The 19,824-nt window shown below is 41.1% G+C and overlaps 1 protein-coding gene across 1 annotated transcript; it reads right to left on the reverse strand.

Annotated features, from left to right (window-relative positions):
• Positions 1 to 995: 995 nt before the first annotated feature.
• lgals1.2 (lectin, galactoside-binding, soluble, 1, gene 2) lies at positions 996 to 14,128 on the reverse strand. The gene is made up of 4 exons (NM_001130208.1): positions 14,099 to 14,128; positions 8,913 to 8,992; positions 3,377 to 3,548; positions 996 to 1,532 (listed from the first exon to the last, which is right to left on the reverse strand). The coding sequence occupies exons 1-4, from the start codon at positions 14,111 to 14,113 to the stop codon at positions 1,392 to 1,394; spliced, it is 408 nt and encodes a 135-aa protein (NP_001123680.1). The 5' UTR covers positions 14,114 to 14,128; the 3' UTR covers positions 996 to 1,391.
• Positions 14,129 to 19,824: the final 5,696 nt, after the last annotated feature.

Raw genomic sequence — 19,824 nt, forward strand, 5'->3', positions numbered from 1 at the left:
CTCCAAACTGTCCACGTTGGCCAAGTCCTGCCAATTAACTACTTAGCAGAGTGTTTATCCCATTGCTGCATGAAAGTATTGGCGTTGTTTGCTTGCCTTTAAAAAAAATAAGGACTAGAAAAGTGAGTCCTTATTGCCATAATGTGTATAGCGATGAAAGGCACAGTTTAGGGGTTAGTTGATATAAGGCAGTGATCCCCAACCAGTGGCTCGGGGGCAACCCCTTGGATGTTGCTCCCAGTGCCCCCAAACCAGGCAGTTACTTTTGAATTCCTGACTTGGGGGCAAGTTTTGGTTAAATAAAAACAAGAATAACTACCAAATAAAGCCTCCTGTAAGCTGATAGTGTGCATAGAGGCAGCCTAATAGCCAATTTTACCCCTTATTTGGCTCCTCCATGAACTTTTATGGTGCTTGTGTTGCTCTCCAAGTCTTTTTACATTTGACTGTGGCTCACAAGTAAGAAAGGTTGGGGATCCCTGATATAAGGGATCATTTATTAGAAAGCAGATCCAAAAAATAATGAAATGTTGTGCAAAGCACTGTTTTACCCACATTGCATCAGTCTTTCCAAGAATTCCAGTGTAATTACAGTATCTAGTGAGGATAAGTCTAAAGCAACCTCTGACTATTCTTCACCACTTGGCTGAGTGGCTTCTTCTGGGATTTCCCTGCATTTTAAACCTGTAAGGGTAATACAATCACCAACATCCCATCACAATGGTTTCAGGTAGGTGTTGACTGAAACTTATAGGTGCAAAAGTGTGTAAAAGTGTCCAGCCGCAATGGTACCATGAGTCTCATTGAGAACCAGTGACTGCTGCAATCTGGTGCGACCCTTTGGGTACAGTACGAGAAGAACAAAGATTTGTGCCAGACACACATTTGTGCCATGGATTACATTTGGGTTTAATCTTCAATCAGTAAAAAACATCTCTATAGATCAGGCTTGGTGCCAGTGTGCCACTCTTAAATACTGACTACATGAAACACAATGGATGCAATAAGACTTTATTGTTAGCGCAGGTGAATATTCAGGTAGCACACAGCCCTATGTTAACAAAAGCATATAATGCACACATAGGAAATGCTTAATTAATGTATTCCTTAATGTATTAGCAACTGTGATCAGACACTGTATATATTCTAAAATATTAGGTGAAACTCATTTTTTAGAGGCTGAGCAATGGATAGAACAATGAAATGACTTCGCAGCAGATCTGTGTTTTGGCAAAATCAGCAGCCAATAGCATTACAGCAGATGAAGAGGTGCAGCCTATGCCTTCTACGCTATGTGAAATATATAGTTAATCTATATCAGGATCATTACATATCTGTGTCATTGGCCCAGTGTCATATTCTCAAGACTTTGCTTTATCCATACAAATCAGTTAACGAACTGTGATTGAAGTGAGCTCAAGGCCGCAAAGATCCAGGTAATTAACCACATCTATTGGGAACCGACAGGCGAATTTAATTTCTTTGCCATCAGGTAAATGCACAGTTATGCAGTCGTCAAAATCAAAAATCAACTGTAAGAGAAGAGAAAGGGGAGTCAATGAAAGGTTTGGGCAGACAACCAACACATTTTAAAAAGGTATCCAGCCCTTCCTTAACTATACTTACTAACTGCCAGTGCAATCCCTTTAGGAATAGAATTTCACAGCTTTCATTTTTTTCAAGTATGAAACCTCCTTTCTTCTAATCTGAAGCAATTGCAATATCTCAGGTATGAATAAGGCCAGCTCCATGTAGTGGATACACGGAACGTGGTATATGGTTATATATGTAAATAAAAGGGACCTGTATTGGAGACACAACTTATAAAACCATGAATTCTGCTGAGGTTTCTATTTTGGACTGAACTAAAAAATGCTTCACATCTGCTTGGCTGCCCACTGCTATACTCTCATGTATACGATCGCACGCACTATTTCTAGAAACAAAAACGGTTACTACAGCTCTTAAAGGTGATCTATTAGAGCAGGGAGGAAGGCCAGCGGAGGTACTCTGGGGATGGATCAAGGGTTTTGTTCTCCTTCAAATGCTGCTAGGGCAATCTGGATATTATTTTTAGCTTCAGATAACCTGCATACATACCCACTGAAAGGTAAATATGACTATAATAGTGTTTCTTAATTCTGGGATTTTTGGTCACCCAATCATTAGATGCTTGAACCTTTCATTTTGAGTATCATTTCATCCAAATGATACACTAAATGAGCTAAAGTAAGCAAGAATATTTTTAGCCAAAAGCATGCAGACGCTGCATAGTAGTCAGCACAACAACTATAGAGTATGAGATTTTTAAAGGGTGATAAAAAGCAAACAATCCTAACATCATAACATGTCAAGTGTCGGCTGGACTGACAGCCATTGGGTTTTGGAGCAGTGAAAACACGCCCTCTGGAGAGCTAAATGGCATTTTACCATCTAGCAGTCAGATGTAAAAGTCTGGGTTTGGCATGAGAATACAACTTGCCTGAGTGAATAAAGCATATGGTAAAACCTGGCGAAGGAAGAATAATGGTGCTGTTATCTATGGTTTGAGCTGGGGCCCCTGGTTCCTCTGAAAGCTACACAATAGAACAATAATCTGGATAATTCTGTGCTTCCTGCATTTCAACTTTGTAGTTTTCGAATGTTTGTAAAAGGCTGCATATCACAAAAAACATAGATATCTGCCAAACGCAGAAATACATCCACAAAGTTTAAACTCATCAATGTTGTCCAAGTGCACATTAAAAAATGGAGAAGGTGAGCCTAATGGGGTAGGGGTGTCTGACTGAGAGGTGTGCCCCAAGCTATCTACTGGATCTTGAGAACTTGGCCCTACTGGACCTGCAAAAGCCTCTGTCTGTGAGACTCTAGCCCCCATATGTAATTAAACACACTATGTTTGCCCAGTAGCAGTATCCTTTAGCAACCAATAAGATGTGTGCTTTTAAACAGGTGACCAATAAATTCTACCTGCTGATTGGTTGTTATGTGTTACTGCTCTTAGTGCCTTTTATTACATAACCCCCAAAAGTTACCCACAGGCCCCTTTGTCAATGTAATCATTTTTTTCACCAACTTCTTCCCTTGAATGTAACAAACTCAATTTTATATTTGAAAACACTTTCCTCCAACCATTGTACCAAATCCACAGATATGTCATGTGTCACCAACTCTTTTGTTTTTAAGTCTGAAATCAAATTTTTGGTGGTTTTTAAATCTTTATCACCCCGCTCAGTTACCGACAAAATCAAACTAAACCATCTACACCATTTGCTTAGATACTCTGGAGGATTATTGCTGCCCAATGTAGATATATTGTTGGGGCTACCAAATGACTGTATTAGTGGGCAGTTATCTAACTGGGAATTTTACTTACCAAGGTTTCCGAACCCGCCTTGAATGGGAACGCCGGTTCCTTCTGTTCAGTCCCCCAGACGTCATTTATCTTTGCGTTGAGAATGATGGTGTCTTTATCCACGGAATAGTCAAATCGAGGGTTGCAGTGCATGATCAAATTCTTGGCATCTCTTCCCAAATTAACAGCAAATCTTAATAAAATAATTGAAAAAAGGGTAGACATTATTTTTTCCACTGCATATTTACAAAGGGCTACGCAGCAAAGTTAACTTCTGCAGTGGTCAATATTTCAGTTCTATTTTAGATTAGAGTCATTGGGTTTTTCAAATTAATCATAGCTTTATACAAAGAATGGAAGTAGAGAACACTAGGGGGCACATTTACTAATCCTCGAATCCGAATTCGGAAACGCAAATTTTGCAATTTTTTCGTCGCCGTCGCGATTGTTTCGTATTTTGCACAACTTTTTCATCGCTGTCACGACTTTATTGTATTTTGTGCGATTTTTTCGTCGCCGTCGCAATATTTTCAGACTGAGCAATTGTAAACGGTGGAAAAAAAAAGTCGTGCAAAATACGAAACAAGCGCGACGGCGACGAAAAAAATCACAAAAATACCGATCATTACGAAAAAAACGCATTCGGACGCTTTCGGACGTTCTTGTATAAATAAATCTAAAGCAACTGGACCTGTTAAGTAATCATTGAAGATGTTTCACTACTCATCCGAGAATAGTGAAACGTCTTCAGTGATTACCTAACAAGTTGCTTTAGATTTATTTATAGTAGATATACCATGACCTGGATGAATGAAAATCTACATAGTCAACACTAGGGGGCTGATTTACTAAGATACGAATTCCGACTGAATTGGAAAAATTCCGATTGGAAAACGAACATTTTGCGACTTTTTCGTATTTTTTTGCGATTTTTTCGGCGCCTTTACGACTTTTCGGAAATTATCGCGACTTTTTCGTTACCAATACGATTTGTGCGAAAAAACGCGAGTTTTTCGTAGCCAATCAGAAAGTTGCGATTTTTTCGTAGCGTTAAAACTTGCGCAAAAAGTTGCGTTTTTTTCGTAGCGTTAAAAAAAAAGTCGCGATAATTTTCCGAAAAAAATCGCAAAATACCGATCATTACGAAAAAAAACGCAATCGGACGCATTCGGCCCGTTCGTGAGTAAGTAAATGGGCCCCTAGGGGTGTTTTGGCACTAGTGATGAGCGAATCTGTCCAGAAAACTTCATGAAACACGTAAAATTACAAGAATTTTTTTTGACGCACAGCAAATTTTTCCTCTTGTTTCTTGAAACTGCCAATGGTGAAACACGGAAATTCGCTACAAATCCATGCCTGACGAAAAATTTTGCTCATCACTTTTTGGCACAAATTGTGCAGCTTTTCTACACAGGATGCTACCATTTTTATTAGTGCCCAAACTGTGAATACAGTAGACAGAACTAAATGAGGGATACAAAGAGAACTTTGCAAGAACAAAAAACACATTCATATCTCTATATTAGTAAGGTCAGTTTTGCCTTACCCACCATGCTGCACAGAAGATAATAGATATACAATCTCCCTACCAACAATTTGTGGGAAAACTGCTGGTACTGGCCATGTGAGGCATAATGCTCTGCAATGAAGCTATTATACAGTACTTTGTACAATCTTAAGTTGGTCTTCATTCTTTAATTCTAGTTTTTATAATATCTGCCTTTTTAATGGGGGGGGGGGGTCACTTACCCCAACAGCCAAAAGACTATTGCTCAGTGGGGCTACAATTTGTTATTGTTACATTTCATTACTTATCTTTCTGTTCAGCCCCTCTCCTATTCCATGAATAAGCATGTGGAGGTACCCTAAACAACAGTGCCTAAATATCAATTAATTGTGTAGATATAATATGGAGTACTGGAGGCTAGCTCCCCGTTCTGTTTCTCAGGTTCTATCCATTCCATCATTGTTTGCACCAGAGATGTTAACCACCCAGGAACCAAACCAAGAGATATTTGTGTATGTCGTTTTTATATAGTGTTATTTGTTTACGCAGAGCTGTACTTTACCATGACATGTTCTAAGAGACACAAAAGGATAGAGATCCCTTCCCTTTCAGTCTAAGTAGGTGAATAACAAGTAGGAGGGTAATAAGTGCTGCCATTCACAATGGTTAGGGCATTGGCTCATTAGGACTAAGACTGTAACGAATACTGTACTTGTGCTCCAAGATTAAGGATTTGAGTTTAATTTTGAAGAGGTTGTGGGTGTGTTTCTTATGGAGCAATGTAGGGACGGAATTCTAGATGAGTAGTGTTTATGTTTTTTTTTGTTCAATGATTATTTGGGGGTATTTGAAACATTGAAAATAGGTAGAAACATGTGAGTTCAGTAAGAATACATATTTTAGGTATACAAATACATTTACTAAGAAACTATTGTCAATAGAGTGTTCATTTGTCATAAGTGTAGTACAGGTATGGGATCCCTTATCCGGAAACCCGTTATCCAAAAAGCTCCGAATTACGGAAAGCCCGTCTCCCATAGACTCCATTATATTCAAATAATTCAGAATTTTAAAACTGATTTTCTTTTTCTCTGTAGTAATAAAACAGTACCTTGTAATTGATCCCAACTAAGATATAAATAATCCTTATTGGATGCAAAACAATTATATTGGGTTTAATTAAGGTTTTTTTTATTTTTTTAGTTGACTTAAGATATGGAGATCTAAATTACGGAAAGACCCCTTATCTGGAATACCCTTGGTCCCGAGCATTCTGGATAACGGGTCCTATACCTGTACTGTATTAATTATTTCTTGATGTTTGTTTGTAATTTGAGCATGCTTATTGCTGCACTGCAGACATTAGAAGTTGCCCTTTGTAGCAAGAAAGCTACGTATGCAGACATTCTGGTGAGGCAGCCATGTAGAGCAGAACTGGGGTTTGGTTTATCTTGTTAAATAAACTCTGCAATTAAAGCCTTATGTATGCGTGGGTCATGAAAGGTGGCACTTGGCAATATTGGGAAGGAAAAAGTGACTCATTTTGGTGGTGACATTAATATGATTAGAGAAAGAAAAGGAAGACTCAAGAGTACACCCAGGCAGCAGGCTGAAACAAAAGGGTTAATGAGTATGTAATTCATAGTAATGGTATAATGAGGACAGGTTTGTGCAAAATGTCTTTTTAGGCTTTTAAACAACTTTTTTCTAGGGCCCTGTAACCTCCATGGTGCAAATTGAAAATTTTCAGATGCAAATGGTCATGTTTTTTTAACCCACAAGCAAAGCATTTTCATTTTGGGCATATGCTAACCTTGTGCATGATGAATCAATAAGGACACAAATAGCATCCACTTAGCAAGTCACGGTCTCCACAGGATTTGTGTTAGAATGGCATCACTTTTGGGGTGCAGCATTAATGATATTAGCATATGTATAGGACATTCAGACATTCTGTGCATTAAGCTCCCAAAGGGGAAGAAATTTCTTGGTAGCTTAATGCACGGAATGCCTTAATGTCCTTTATATATTGATAATGGGTGAGTGCAGAGAGCCTCATGTTGCTGTCTTTATGAGTGTTGTGTCACAGCCTCATTGCACCTGATGTATATCTGGGGTATCAGGTAAGTGATTATAATCACTGGGGATATCTTTAGTTCTGCTTTAAATATAAAACCTCTTTTATCCTAATCTGAATGGATGCCCTTGTGTCTGTTGGAATGGACCCCTGATATATTTATATCTAGTATAAAGCACCTTTTTTCCAGTGTACCCAATCCCAACTTGGCAAATCTTTCTTCATAACTCAGCCCTTCCATATCCTTTGTAGTCGCTCCTCTTTGGTTTGATAAATATCACTTGTAAGCACTTGAGACCAAAACTGCACAGCATTTTCTAGATGGGGCCTGTAATAATATTGTTTAGGGCCTTAGCAGTTCTTTGTAAAAGAGAAGAATGACCCTCTCAGTGGGTCTAAACCCCTTTTAATACAAGACGATAACATGCTGGCCTTTCTTACTGCTAACTGGCATTGGTTATTAAGTCATTAATGAACAAATTAAATAAAGTGGACCCAAGACAGAACCCTGTGGTACCCCACCCCTCTATTTCAATAAAAAAAGGAACCATTGACATCTACTCTAAGGGGCTGATTTACTAAGACACGATTTCGAATCCGAATTGGAAAAATTCCGATTGGAAACGAACATTTTGCGACTTTTTCGTATATTTTGCGTTTTTTCGGCGTCTTTACGATTTTTGCGTAAAAACGAGAGTTTTTCGTCGTCTTTCCGTTTTTTGCGTAAAAACGCGAGTTTTCCGTAGCCATTACGAAAGTTGCGCAAAGTCCCGATTTTTTCGTAGCGTTAACACTTGCGCGCAAAGTCGCGCCTTTTTCGTAGCGTTAAAACTTAAAAGGCGCAACGTTTCGCGCAAGTTTTAACGCTACGAAAAAATCGCGACTTTGAGCAACTTTCGTAATGGATACGAAAAACTCGCGTTTTTACGCAAAAATCGTAAAGACGCCGAAAAACTCACATTTTTACGCAAAAATCGTAAAGACGGCGAAAAAATCGTGTTTTTACGCAAAAATCGTAAAGACGCCGAAAAAATCGCAAAATTACCGATCATTACGAAAAAAAAACGCAATCGGACGCATTCGGCCCGTTCGTGGGTTAGTAAATGTGCCCCTTAGGGGCTGATTTACTAATCCACAAATCCGAATCCCGAATAGGAAAAAATCGGATTGGAAACGAACATTTTGTGACTTTTTCGTATTTTTTGCGATTTTTTCGTCACCGTCGCAACTTTTTCATAGCCATTCTGACTTTTGCGAATTGTCACGACTTTTTCGTATTGAGCGCTCAAAAAATTCGCAACAATTCGCGAAAAAGTCGTGACGGCGACGAAAAAGTTGCAAAATACCGATCATTATGAAAAAAACGCATTCGGACGCTTTTTGGATTTTTGGACGCGTTCGTGGATTAGTAAATGTGCCCCTTAGGATGTCAATGGTTTTCTATCCAGTTACAAACTGCTTAATGATAGAAGTTATTAGTAGCCCAATCCCTTGCTGGGCTTTAGCTCATATATCTAGAGGTGGCCATACATGCACCGATAATATCGTACGAAACCTCGTTTCGTACGATATTCGGTGCGTGTATGGTATGTCGGCGAGTCGACCGATATCGCAGGAAGCTGCTGATATCGGCCGACTCGCCGATCGGACCAGTTTAAAAATTTTGATCGGGCGCCATAGAAGACGCCTGACCAAAATCTCCCTTCAGCGCTGAATCCTATTGTTTCTACCTCCTTACCTGCCAATTCAGCCCTGAATGGTGTGTGACGGATCTGACGATGTTTCATGCGACCGATGGTCGCACGAAACATCGTCAGATCGCCACGTGTATGGCCAGCTTAAGTCTCTGCCCACAATTGCTACAGTTACACTCATACTTCTGTTTTGTTTTGATTCGCAGAACAGCAGGAGTCACGTGAGCAGTTCCTGAGGCTTTTAGCATGACTGAATCTTTCCTATGAGGTAAAACCTACCTGTTAACATTTTTTGTGATACGTCCTCTCACTTCCACACAGTGCCCTTTATGCAGGCCGAGGTTGCTTATTTTAACATCCTGTGTCAGAAACGGAGAAAAAAGTCAACGGTTTTGGCCATGGATATATTAATGATAATAAAATGATGAGTATACCCTCATGGTGTGTATTAAAAGCAATTCAGTAGCATGTCAAGTTTCAGTCTGTTTAGGGCAAGGGCAAACGGGCCTCAAGCAGCAGGGATTGGCCAATTTTTAAAATGAAGGGGACACTAAACTCTGCTGCACTGCAGATACTTTACGTTACTCTGTTGTTGCTGGACTACAAATCCCATTATAATTTAACATATAATGAAGGAAGAGGCATGCTGAGAGCCGTAGTCCAGCAACATCAGGGTTGTATTCTTAAAGCAATATTGCACAATAAAACTTTTCAGGCTCTCTAGTGCCTGCGGCAGCATTGAAATGTAATCGAATCCTCCAATGAGAATCTGACTCCATGTTCTTTGTTCCTGCAATTGGAGTTGGAAGCATTAAGCACAGTTTCCCATGACTGAACAAGTCTGTCCTTTATCCCCATGTCTGATTCCTGTGTCATATAATGACTCATAAGGATGGCCACTTTCTGGATTTAGTCTTTACTAAAAATCTGTCCCTTTCTGATTTTAACAGTGTCCCCTTTCCCTTCTCTGACCATCACCTCGTTACATTTTCTGTCTCTCACTCTCCTTCCCAACCTGCTCCTTCCCCCGCTGTATTAATTAGAAACACACGTGGCGTAGATCTCCCGGCCTTAGCTCGCTCTTTCAGGTCCAGTCTCTCCTCCTTCAATGAGTTGTCTGACCCTGATACCCTGGTTAGCGAGTACAACAGAATACTAGCCTCCACTATTGATTCATTTGCACCCCTTCAGCCTAAGCGCACTCGGGTGCAAAACCCCCGCCCCTGGCTGAATGTGCAGACCAAATTCCTACGCTCCTGTGCGAGGTCTGCGGAACGTATGTGGAGGAAATCCCGTACGCAAGCAGACTTTATCCACTATAAATTCCTATTAGCCTGCCTCAATTCTGCCCTGTCGAAGGCTAAACAGGAATACTACAACACCCTCATAAACAGTAATAAATCCAACCCAAAACGCCTATTTTCCATATTCAATACCCTTCTGCGTCCCTCGCAGACTCAATCACCTGACTTTATGCACTCCCCCCAGGACTTTGCTGATTTCTTCCTGAACAAAGTGGAGTCCATCCGCAATCAAATTCCCCCCTCTAATACTAACCAGCTCCTCCTTCCTCAGCCCCCCTCTGCATGTCTTAGCTCATTTGGTCCCGTAACTGGCTCTGAAGTCTCCCGGCTTCTGTTGTCGGCTCCGCTCACCACTTGCTCTCTAGACCCCATGCCTTCTTCTCTTCTCAAACACTGTGCTGCTGAGCTTACTCCGGCTCTTACTCACATCTTCAACTCTTCTCTGTCTTCTGGAAGTTTCCCCTCTTCTTTCAAACAGGCCTGTGTCAAGCCCATCCTTAAAAAGGCCACGCTGGACCCGTCCTGTATCGCTTTTACCGCTTGCCTCCAAAATCTTAGAGCGCATTGTCTTCTCCCGTATCACTAACTTCCTTAATGCACATAATTTACTGGACCCGCTGCAATCTGGCTTTCGGCCTGCGCACTCTACTGAGACAGCGTTGTGCAGAGTTACGAATGATCTTCAGGTTGCCAAAGTCAGTGGTCACTTTTCTGTACTAATCCTCCTAGATCTATCGGCTGCGTTTGATACGGTTGACCACTCCCTCCTAATGCAAATTCTGCATTCGATTGGTCTCCGTAGTCAGGCTACATCCTGGATCTCTTCCTACCTCTCTAACCGGTCATTCACTGTCTCCTACGCTAACAAAATCTCATCTCCAGTTCCTCTTAATGTGGGGGTACCCCAAGGCTCTGTACTTGGGCCGTTGTTGTTCTCCCTTTACACGCTGTCTTTGGGAGATCTTATCCGTTCATTTGGCTTCAAATACCATCTATATGCTGATGATACCCAAATTTACTTTTCGACCCCTTCATTAACAGTTGAAACTGAGACTCAAATCTCTAACTGCCTCCTGGCTATCTCCAATTGGATGAACCAACGCCACCTCAAACTCAACCTAACAAAAACTGAACTAATGATCTTTCCGCCTAAACCTGGTCCTACTCCCCCCTTTTCTATCTCTATTGAAGGCACCCTCATCAACCCTGTCAATTCCATGCGTTGTTTGGGGTGATCTTTGACTCCAGTCTCTCCTTCTCTGACCATACTAACACCACTGTCAAAACCTGTCACTTTTTCTTACGCAATATTGCCAAAATCCGGCCCTTTCTTTCTACTGTAACAGCTAGGCTGCTCATGCATGCCCTCATCCTATCCCGACTTGACTACTGTAACCTGCTGCTAACCGGCCTCCCTAATTCCCATCTTTCCCCCCTACAGTCTATATTAAACACCGCTGCCAGAATTCTCCTCCTCTCATCCAGGAGAGTTCAGGCCCTTCCCCTGCTAAAGGCCTTATCATGGCTTCCTGTTAAACAAAGAATAGTTTACAAACTCCTTCTCTTAACCTTCAAAGCCCTCCATTCCTCTGCCCCTCACTACATCTCTTCCCTGGTGTCTCCGTACGTTCCTGGCCGACTCCTTCGTTCCTCGCAGAGCAACCGTTTGGTTCCGCCCCCCACTACTACTGCTGTTTCCCGCCTTAAATCCTTCTGCCTGGCTGCCCCTTACATTTGGAATTCCCTCCCTGATGTCCTCTGGAGAGAATCCTCCCTCAGTCTTTTTAAAAATAAACTTAAAGACTACCTTATGGAGCACTCGCCCAGCACCTGATCTGGAAACTGGCACTTATACTGTAATGTCACCCACTGTGACCTATAGCACTTATATTTGCCTATTTGTGTCTGTAAGTTACCCTCCCATATAGATTGTAAGCTCTACGGGGCAGGGACCTCCTTCATCTTGTGTTTCTGACTCTTATTGCAACTGTACCTTGTATTTATTTGTATTTATTGTTGTACTTTGTATTTATCCATTATCTTTAACCCCCCTGTCTGTATTAATGAATTCTACTGTACAGCGCTGCGTACATAAGTAGCGCTTTATAAATAAAGATATACAATACAATACAATATAATGAAGGGAAAAAATGACACATTTATCTCTATATATACGGTTACAGCAAGATGCCTGACGTAAAGTAGGGAATCAGCATTCCCATTGGTCAATTCTCTTGCATCTTTAATTATGTTTTTGGTCAGTAGGATTCTCATTGGTGAATTGGTTTCCATGTTAATTATGTTTTTCTCCAATTTCTATAGAGAACTAGAGGGTTCAGTGGGACAGCTTTACAGTTGGGTTTAGTGTCCCTTTAAAATCTGTGTCTGCTAGTGCAGACAGCCCTATTGCTCTCTCTGCACTAGCAATGCGGACCTCTCTGTACCTACTCCGATGCAAAAGTTGTAAGCAAGGAGTGGGAGAGAGGGGTGGCAGCGCTAGGTTCGCTGCTGCACACGGGGTATTGTCAGGCTGCAGATAAGTACAAGCCGCCAATCTGCCCCTATGCTTAAAAAACTTCTAGTTGTTCCTATACCCGGAAGCATTGAATCTATGCAGGTGCAGGCACACACAGCTCATTTGTGCCAACAAACGCGCCACTTGACATTTATTGGCTGATATCGGCTGTGTTTGCCTGTACCTGGGTGGATTCAATGCTTCCTGGATGCAGAAACCAGTAAAAGAGTAGAGGCATACTGGCAGTTTGTGCATATCTGCAGGCCCCTGTGTGCCCTGAAAGTGGTTCTTTCTTTTGGTACCACTGCCAACAGTCACCAGCATCTGTCTAGATAATAAATACCTATATATATATATAAATAGCTTTGCACTGTGCAGGTCTGAATCAAAAAACTTTTTTGGTGGAAAATTAGTGGTCCAACTTTTCAGTCACAAGTGTGTAACCTTCTGTCCCTGAAGAAGGTCACACACTTGTGAACGAAACGTTAGAAAAACATTAATTTTTCACCAATAAATTAAGATTTTTGATTCAAACCTGCACAGTGCAAAGCTTTTTTTTCATATCTATTGTTTCACATGCACCCAGGCAAGTTAAAGGAACAGTAACACCAAAAAATGAAAGTGTATAAAAGTAACTAAAATATAATGTGCTGCTGCCCTGCACTGGTAAAAGTTGTGTGTTTACTTCAGAAAGTCTACTATAATTAATATAAATAAGCTGCTATGTAGCCATGGGGGCAGCCATTCAAGCTGGGAAAAAGGAGAAAAGGCACAGGCACATAGCAGATAACAGATAAAACACAATTGTATTCTACAGAACTTATCTGTTATCTGCTATGTAACCTGTGCCTTTTCTCCTTTTTCCCAGCTTGAATGGCTGCCCCCGGGGCTACACAGCAGCTTATTATATAAATTATAGTAGTGTTACTGTAGCAAACACACCAGTTTTACCAGGGCAGGGCAACAGTACATTATATTTTTATTACTTTAAAGCTCTTTCATTTTTTGGTGTTACTGTTCCTTTAATATGTACAGTCAAGCGAATGCACCTCTTGGGACTTAACTATATATATCTATACATAATAAAGATTGGTGAATAACCTTTACAAACCTAGTAGGCGTGAGTGCTTTCTACTGATGTAATATATATATAGGTATATAAAAGTATATATATATATACAGTATATTGCATCAGTAGAAGGCACTCACCTCCACTAGGTTCAGAGGTAAATGAACAATGTTTGTGGCCACCTGTAATATTAGTAACATTGGTAATGATGCATCAAATGAGTGATACCATCTGTGTTGACTGATAATCATATGAGGCGCACCTATAAAAAAAGGTTATAGGAATAAAGGTTGAGGATCATGAGCACAGCTAACACTATATGTAAGAAATATAACAGAGAATATACATGTCAATCATTTGAAAAAAATGAGAAGTGACTAAAAACTAGAGGAGGAAGATCACCATCAGAAGCTTTTAAGAAGAAACAATAACAGCAGTATCTTAGTACTATATAATTAGGTTATATTTTATAATGTGAATACAATTAGCTGTTTGTGGGTGAGTTCCCCCTACCATGTGTCTAATATCCATGTCCTGTTACCATTACAACTACAGCACCTTTTCAAAGACTACTTACTGGTTGCATGTCCATCTTTGCAAGCTGAAGGTTCCTGTCCCCTGGTTCTAGTGCTGGGCTCAGGCTTTATATCTAAAAGCTGAACAATACTGTTGCCAATTATATATATAGAAATGCAGGAAGGTGTATGCTCACCTAAGCTCCACCACCACAAACATAGCGTGGAAGAGAGGTTCTCCATGTGATGCTCCACAAGACCAGCATTTTGTTTGTGTCACCAGACAGACCTTAATTTTAAATTTCTGTCATTTACCTAAAATTATATTCTACATCACCCAGCCCTATATTCTGTTTTATTTTACATTATACTATGACTATGACTATATTTAAAACAGATGGATACTATATATACTATATTTAAAAAGGAATAAATCAATAAATACAACATAAAACTACAGCCCTATAGCAAATCCTTTGTCCTTGGATACCAGCAACTCTCAGCAGCTTCTGCAGCCTCTGTTTCTGATTGTAAGCCCCCTTTACACTGTCCCAAACTCTTGGTGCTTATCCTCTCTTTATTACATATATTTAGAAATAAAATATAGCTGTGCATTCCACTGTGCTATGTTTTCCACTATGGTGATTTAAAGAGTACCAATCGCCCTCAAACTGTTTTCCTCACCAGAGGTGTGGGCTTCGGTTGGGGGAAACAATAGCTTTTTTTAAAAAAAATAGCCCCCTCCAGGAGGGAGATTGCGGTATGGGCAGCCATGTTGTGACATAGTGGAAGCCACTTTGGTTTTCCAAAATGGCAGCTTGAATATGGGGCAGATGGAGGAGCAGGGAATATTAAGGGTAGCTATCTATTCAGTTTATAAAGGGGCAGTAGGGCCTAGTAGTTCAAGTAGTAGTATTCTAGTAGTTCCCAAGAAGAAACTTCATGGTTATATGGGAAATTAGAGGGATGATCAGAATATTCTTACAGACTCCTATATAGCTTATAGGTTTCTAGTGGAGGTGGAGTTAGCCTGTTTAGGTACTGATGTTTTACTGGCCCATAAATCACAAGAAATGAGCTTGCACTAGTGTGTTCTGCAGAATCTCACCTTGAACATTGGCCGTGACAGGAACAATGAATTATTCATTCTCAAGGTGGCGACTAAAGCAAAGTCCATGGCAGTGCTGGGCCAGGCGGGCCGGGTGCCCTAAGCAAAGCAGCCGGCCATGAAGAGGGAAAGATGAGGGAGCATCAAGGAGTGGGCTAGAGGGAGATTGTTAGTGGGACTGAAGGGCCAGGACTAGGGGTGGATTGACAAAGAAATACTTGCCTTGTGCCCCCCCAAGCTTTGTGCCCTAGTCATGTGCCTCTTCTGCCTACCCGTAGTTCTTGCCCTGGCCCATAGGGTTCTATCTACATCTAAAGTCTGCAGCTCTGCAGGAACCTCTGTTACACTTCATACCGCCTATACCAAGCTAAGCACAAGTGTTTGTTCTTATTAATTTACTGGTGTACATTTAGGTTTGTTATGTATCTTTTAGTATTGTTTTTGTCGGTAGCTGTTTTGCAGTACCTGTTGGGAAGCCATAGTGTGCTGGTGTACATGTTTCCTACACACTTTGAAAAAAACAAAACAACTATATTTTTAAAGAGAAGGCTGGATTTAATAAGTACTGCTGATTTCTCAATGCGTTCCCCTTATCGTTTTCAAGTCCTGTATATTCACCATATCTTATATATTATAAAACAAGAGTTAGCGATAAAATAGTTTTGCAGAAATGGCTGCTTTTATTTTAAGTAAAAAAAAAGTAGTCTTGGGAAGCATTCAGCCACACCAAATGAATTGTATCACAGAAGGCTTATGTAGGGACCCATAGGGTTAACACTCCCTATGGTCTTAGACCAGTGGTTCTCAACCTTCCTAATGCCGCAACCTTTTAATACAGTTCCTCATGTTGTGGTGACCCCCAACCATAGAGGAGCGGTGTCTCAGTTCCTAAGACCATCGGAAATGTGTTTTCCGATGGTCTTAGGCGACCCCTGTGAAAGGGTCGTTCGACACCCAAAGGGGTCCCGACCCACAGGTTGAGAACCACTGTCTTAGTCCTACACTTCCTAGTTTGCTGTTACTAAGCAGAATGTTATGTTTCAACTTTAGATATTTGCATCTGTGAAATTATTGGCTCCTAGATAGAATGACCACTTCCTGTACACTGTAATGTATGTATGTACTGTATATCTTTATTTATAAAGCGCTACTTATGTACGCAGCGCTGTACAGTAGAATAGATTAATACAAACAGGGGGTTATTAAGATAATAAGATAAATACAAAGTATAACAATAAATACAGAAAAATAGATACAGTTGCAATAAGTTAAGAGTCAAACACACAAGAGGATGGAGGTCCCTGCCCCGTAGAGCTTAAATTCTATATGGGAGGGTAACTTACAGACACAAATAGTTGCATAGTTACATAGGGTTGAAAAAATACCAGAGTCCATCAAGTTCAACCCATCCAAGTAAACCCAGCACACACAACCCACACCTACCGATCTATACACTCACATACATAAACTATAAATACAACCACTAGTACTAACTGTAGATATTAGTATCACAATAGCCTTGGATATTCTGATTGTTAAAGAACTCATCCAGGCCCCTCTTAAAGGCATTAACAGAATCTGCCATTACCACATCACTAGGAAGGGCATTCCCCAACCTCACTGCCCTCACTGTGAAAAACCCCTACGCTGCTTCAAATGGAAGCTCTGTTCCTCTAATCTATAGGGGTGACCTCTGGTGCGTTGATTGTTTTTATGGGAAAAAAGAACATCCCCCAACTGCCTATAATCCCCTCTAATGTACTTGTACAGAGTAATCATGTCCCCTCGCAAGCGCCTCTTTTCCAGAGAAAACATCCCCAACCCTGACAGTCTAACCTCATAGTTTAACCCTTCCATCCCCTTAACCAGTTTAATTGCAGTCTCTGCACTCTCTCCAGCTCATTAATATCCTTCTTAAGGACTGGAGCCCAAAACTGCCCCCCATACTCAGGGTGAGGCCTTACCAGGGACCTATAAAGGGGCAAAATTATGTTCTCATCCCTTGAGTCAATGCCCTTTTTTATACAAGACAGCACTTTATTTGCTTTAGTAGCCACAGAATGACACTGCCTGGAATTAGACAACTTATTATCAACAAAAACCCCTAGATCCTTCTCCATTAAGGATACCCCCAACACACTACCATTCAGTAGATAGTTCGCGTTTATATTATTCCTACCAAAATGCATAACTTTGCACTTATCAACATTGAACCTCATTTTCCAGTTTGCTGCCCAGTTTTCCAATTTTGTCAAATCGCTCTGCAAAGCGGCAGCATCCTGCATGGAACTTATAGTTTTGCACAATTTTGTGTCATCAGCAAAAATAGAAACAGTACTGTCTATGCCCACCTCCAGGTCATTAATAAACAAGTTAAAAAGCAAAGGCCCAAGGACTGACCCCTGCGGTACTCCACTAACCACACTGGCCCAATTAGAAAATGTTCCATTTACCACCACTCTTTGTACTCTATCCTTCAGCCAGTTCTCTATCCAATTACAAATATTATGTTCTAGGCCAATATTCTTTAATTTGATCATTAACCTTCTGTGAGGTACTGTATCAAACGCTTTAGCAAAGTCCAAGTAGATGACATCAACTGCCATTCCAGCGTCAAGGTTCCTACTCACCTCCTCATAAAAGGCGACTAAATTAGTCTGGCAAGATCTGTTACGCATAAAACCATGCTGGCACAAACTTATAGTATTGTGAACTGCAATGTTTTTAAGTACCCTATCCCTTATTACCCCTTCTAAAAGTTTTCCTACTACTGATGTCAGACTAACAGGCCTATAGTTTTCAGGCTGAGAACGGGATCCCTTTTTAAATAATAACATTAGCAATCCGCCAGTCTCTCGGCACCATGCCAGACCTCAACGAATCCTGAAAAATTAAGTGAAGAGGTTTGGCAATCACAGCGCTCAGCTCATTTAATACCCTGGGATGAATCCCATCCGGTCCTGGACCTTTGTTTACCTTTACATGTTCAAGTCTCTTTTGAATTTCCTCCCGAGTGACCCATGTGTCAGGCAAATATAAGTGTTGTAGGTCACAGTGGGTGACACTACAATATAAGTGCTTGTTATAGTGTTATGCAGGGCGCGGGCACTTCATCTCACCAGCAGAAGATGGTGTACATTGAGTGTGGGACCCAACTAGGCCCACAAGCCTGTGGCCTAGAGGAAGCCAATCCATCTAGTTATTTTAAGTCGGGGATCAGGGACCCTGTGAATGAGGTGAAGTCTTTTGCAGGTTAGGCCTCAGTAATAGCACGCTCTAGGAGTGTGACTTAGCTCAGGGTTATTTAGCAAAAGCAGCTGTTTGCTCCAACAAAGGAGAATTTAGTGGGTTTAGTGCACTCAAGGCTCTGCTGCCTTATTGTGCAATTCAGACATAGGATTCAGGCTATTTCTAAACCCTGAACCACAGTTGGCTCTAGGGATCCGGGCCAGTAAAGGTGGACAACCTTAGGACTGTCTATTATCCCTCATCTTTCTCCACCGTGGTGCTACACTACTCTACTTATATTGCAACTGCATCTGATATTGTACAACTATACCTTAGTGCTGCAAGTATTAACCCTGCATATGCTGTGCATTCCATGAATAAACCAAGTTCTAGTACAATGCAAAAGAACCTCTGGCATCCATAATTCCGTTATATACACATTTTTCAGTGCAGGGTTGCAGTTGAACAACATCTCATAAACGCATTTCTTCCCATTTGCGAAGGCCTATCCTGCGTGTTTGAGTCAAATGGGCCTATGCTCATACCCACTAGCTGGACACTAGCAAATACTAGCCAAAATGGGTTACACTTCAATTGTGGTTTTACAAGTCTATAGGCTACTTCTTTACAATATAAATAACATTTACAAATGGCATGAGACACAAAATTACTAGTAAGAATCCTATAGGCAGTGGCCCCCTCTCTCTCACTCTGTGCTTACAAGTTTAGTATTGGAGTGGGTCCAGAGGGGGCCTCAACAACTAAAATTTAGCCCTGAAAAGTTACCAGAGGTTCTCACCTTGCAGGAACAGCCCTGCCTATAGGTTAATAATAACCCACCCTAAAATCCCATTGGTCAAATCTAGCCCACCTAAAGATGTCCTGCGTGGGAATGCTAACCCTTAAACTGCAGGGTAGAGATAAAGGTGATTAAGCTTGGTCATCTCTTGTTCTGTACGCCCTATGTTTTTACACAGAATAGTTGATGTGACAGTTCTGTAACCCCTTCTTGGCTGTAACCAAGCCAACAGATGGCTAGTGTAGGTTTAGAGCATGGGGTACACGCGACTCAATCCTTCTAGATGGGCCTTCACTAAGTGGAAGTGACCAAACAGAGCTATGGTGTATGCAACTACAACCCATTGTAACTGTGCAGTTGAACAATAGAATTGGTTTATTGTCAGACAATCAATATGCAGCGTTATTGAAATAATCACACAGAGGAGATATCAGGTAATCGCACAGAAGGTAGAAAAATATGGTGTCCACCCGTATAGCCCACCTCAGCCGAGGGTGGGGAAGGTACGGACCACCAACCAGCACGGCCTCCCTGTGGAGAGTAGCCTGGCCCAGTATTTGTGTCCTCAGGGTGTCTCTTAGCAGCCAAGGATCCCTCACAGCCGACTATGGATCAGGGATAGAAACTGACCTTATACCTGCTTCTTAACCGTG

Source organism: Xenopus tropicalis, chromosome 4 (assembly GCF_000004195.4).
Source record: "Xenopus tropicalis strain Nigerian chromosome 4, UCB_Xtro_10.0, whole genome shotgun sequence".
NCBI classification, from domain to species: Eukaryota; Metazoa; Chordata; class Amphibia; order Anura; family Pipidae; genus Xenopus; species Xenopus tropicalis.

Coding starts and splice junctions, on each gene's coding strand:
- lgals1.2 (NM_001130208.1), bottom strand. Junction 3,549..8,912: donor ATCACAAAAAATGTTAACAG/GTAGGTTTTACC, acceptor TATTTTATTAAG/ATTTGCTGTTAATTTGGGAA. Junction 1,533..3,376: donor AGGCGGGTTCGGAAACCTTG/GTAAGTAAAATT, acceptor CTTCTCTTACAG/TTGATTTTTGATTTTGACGA.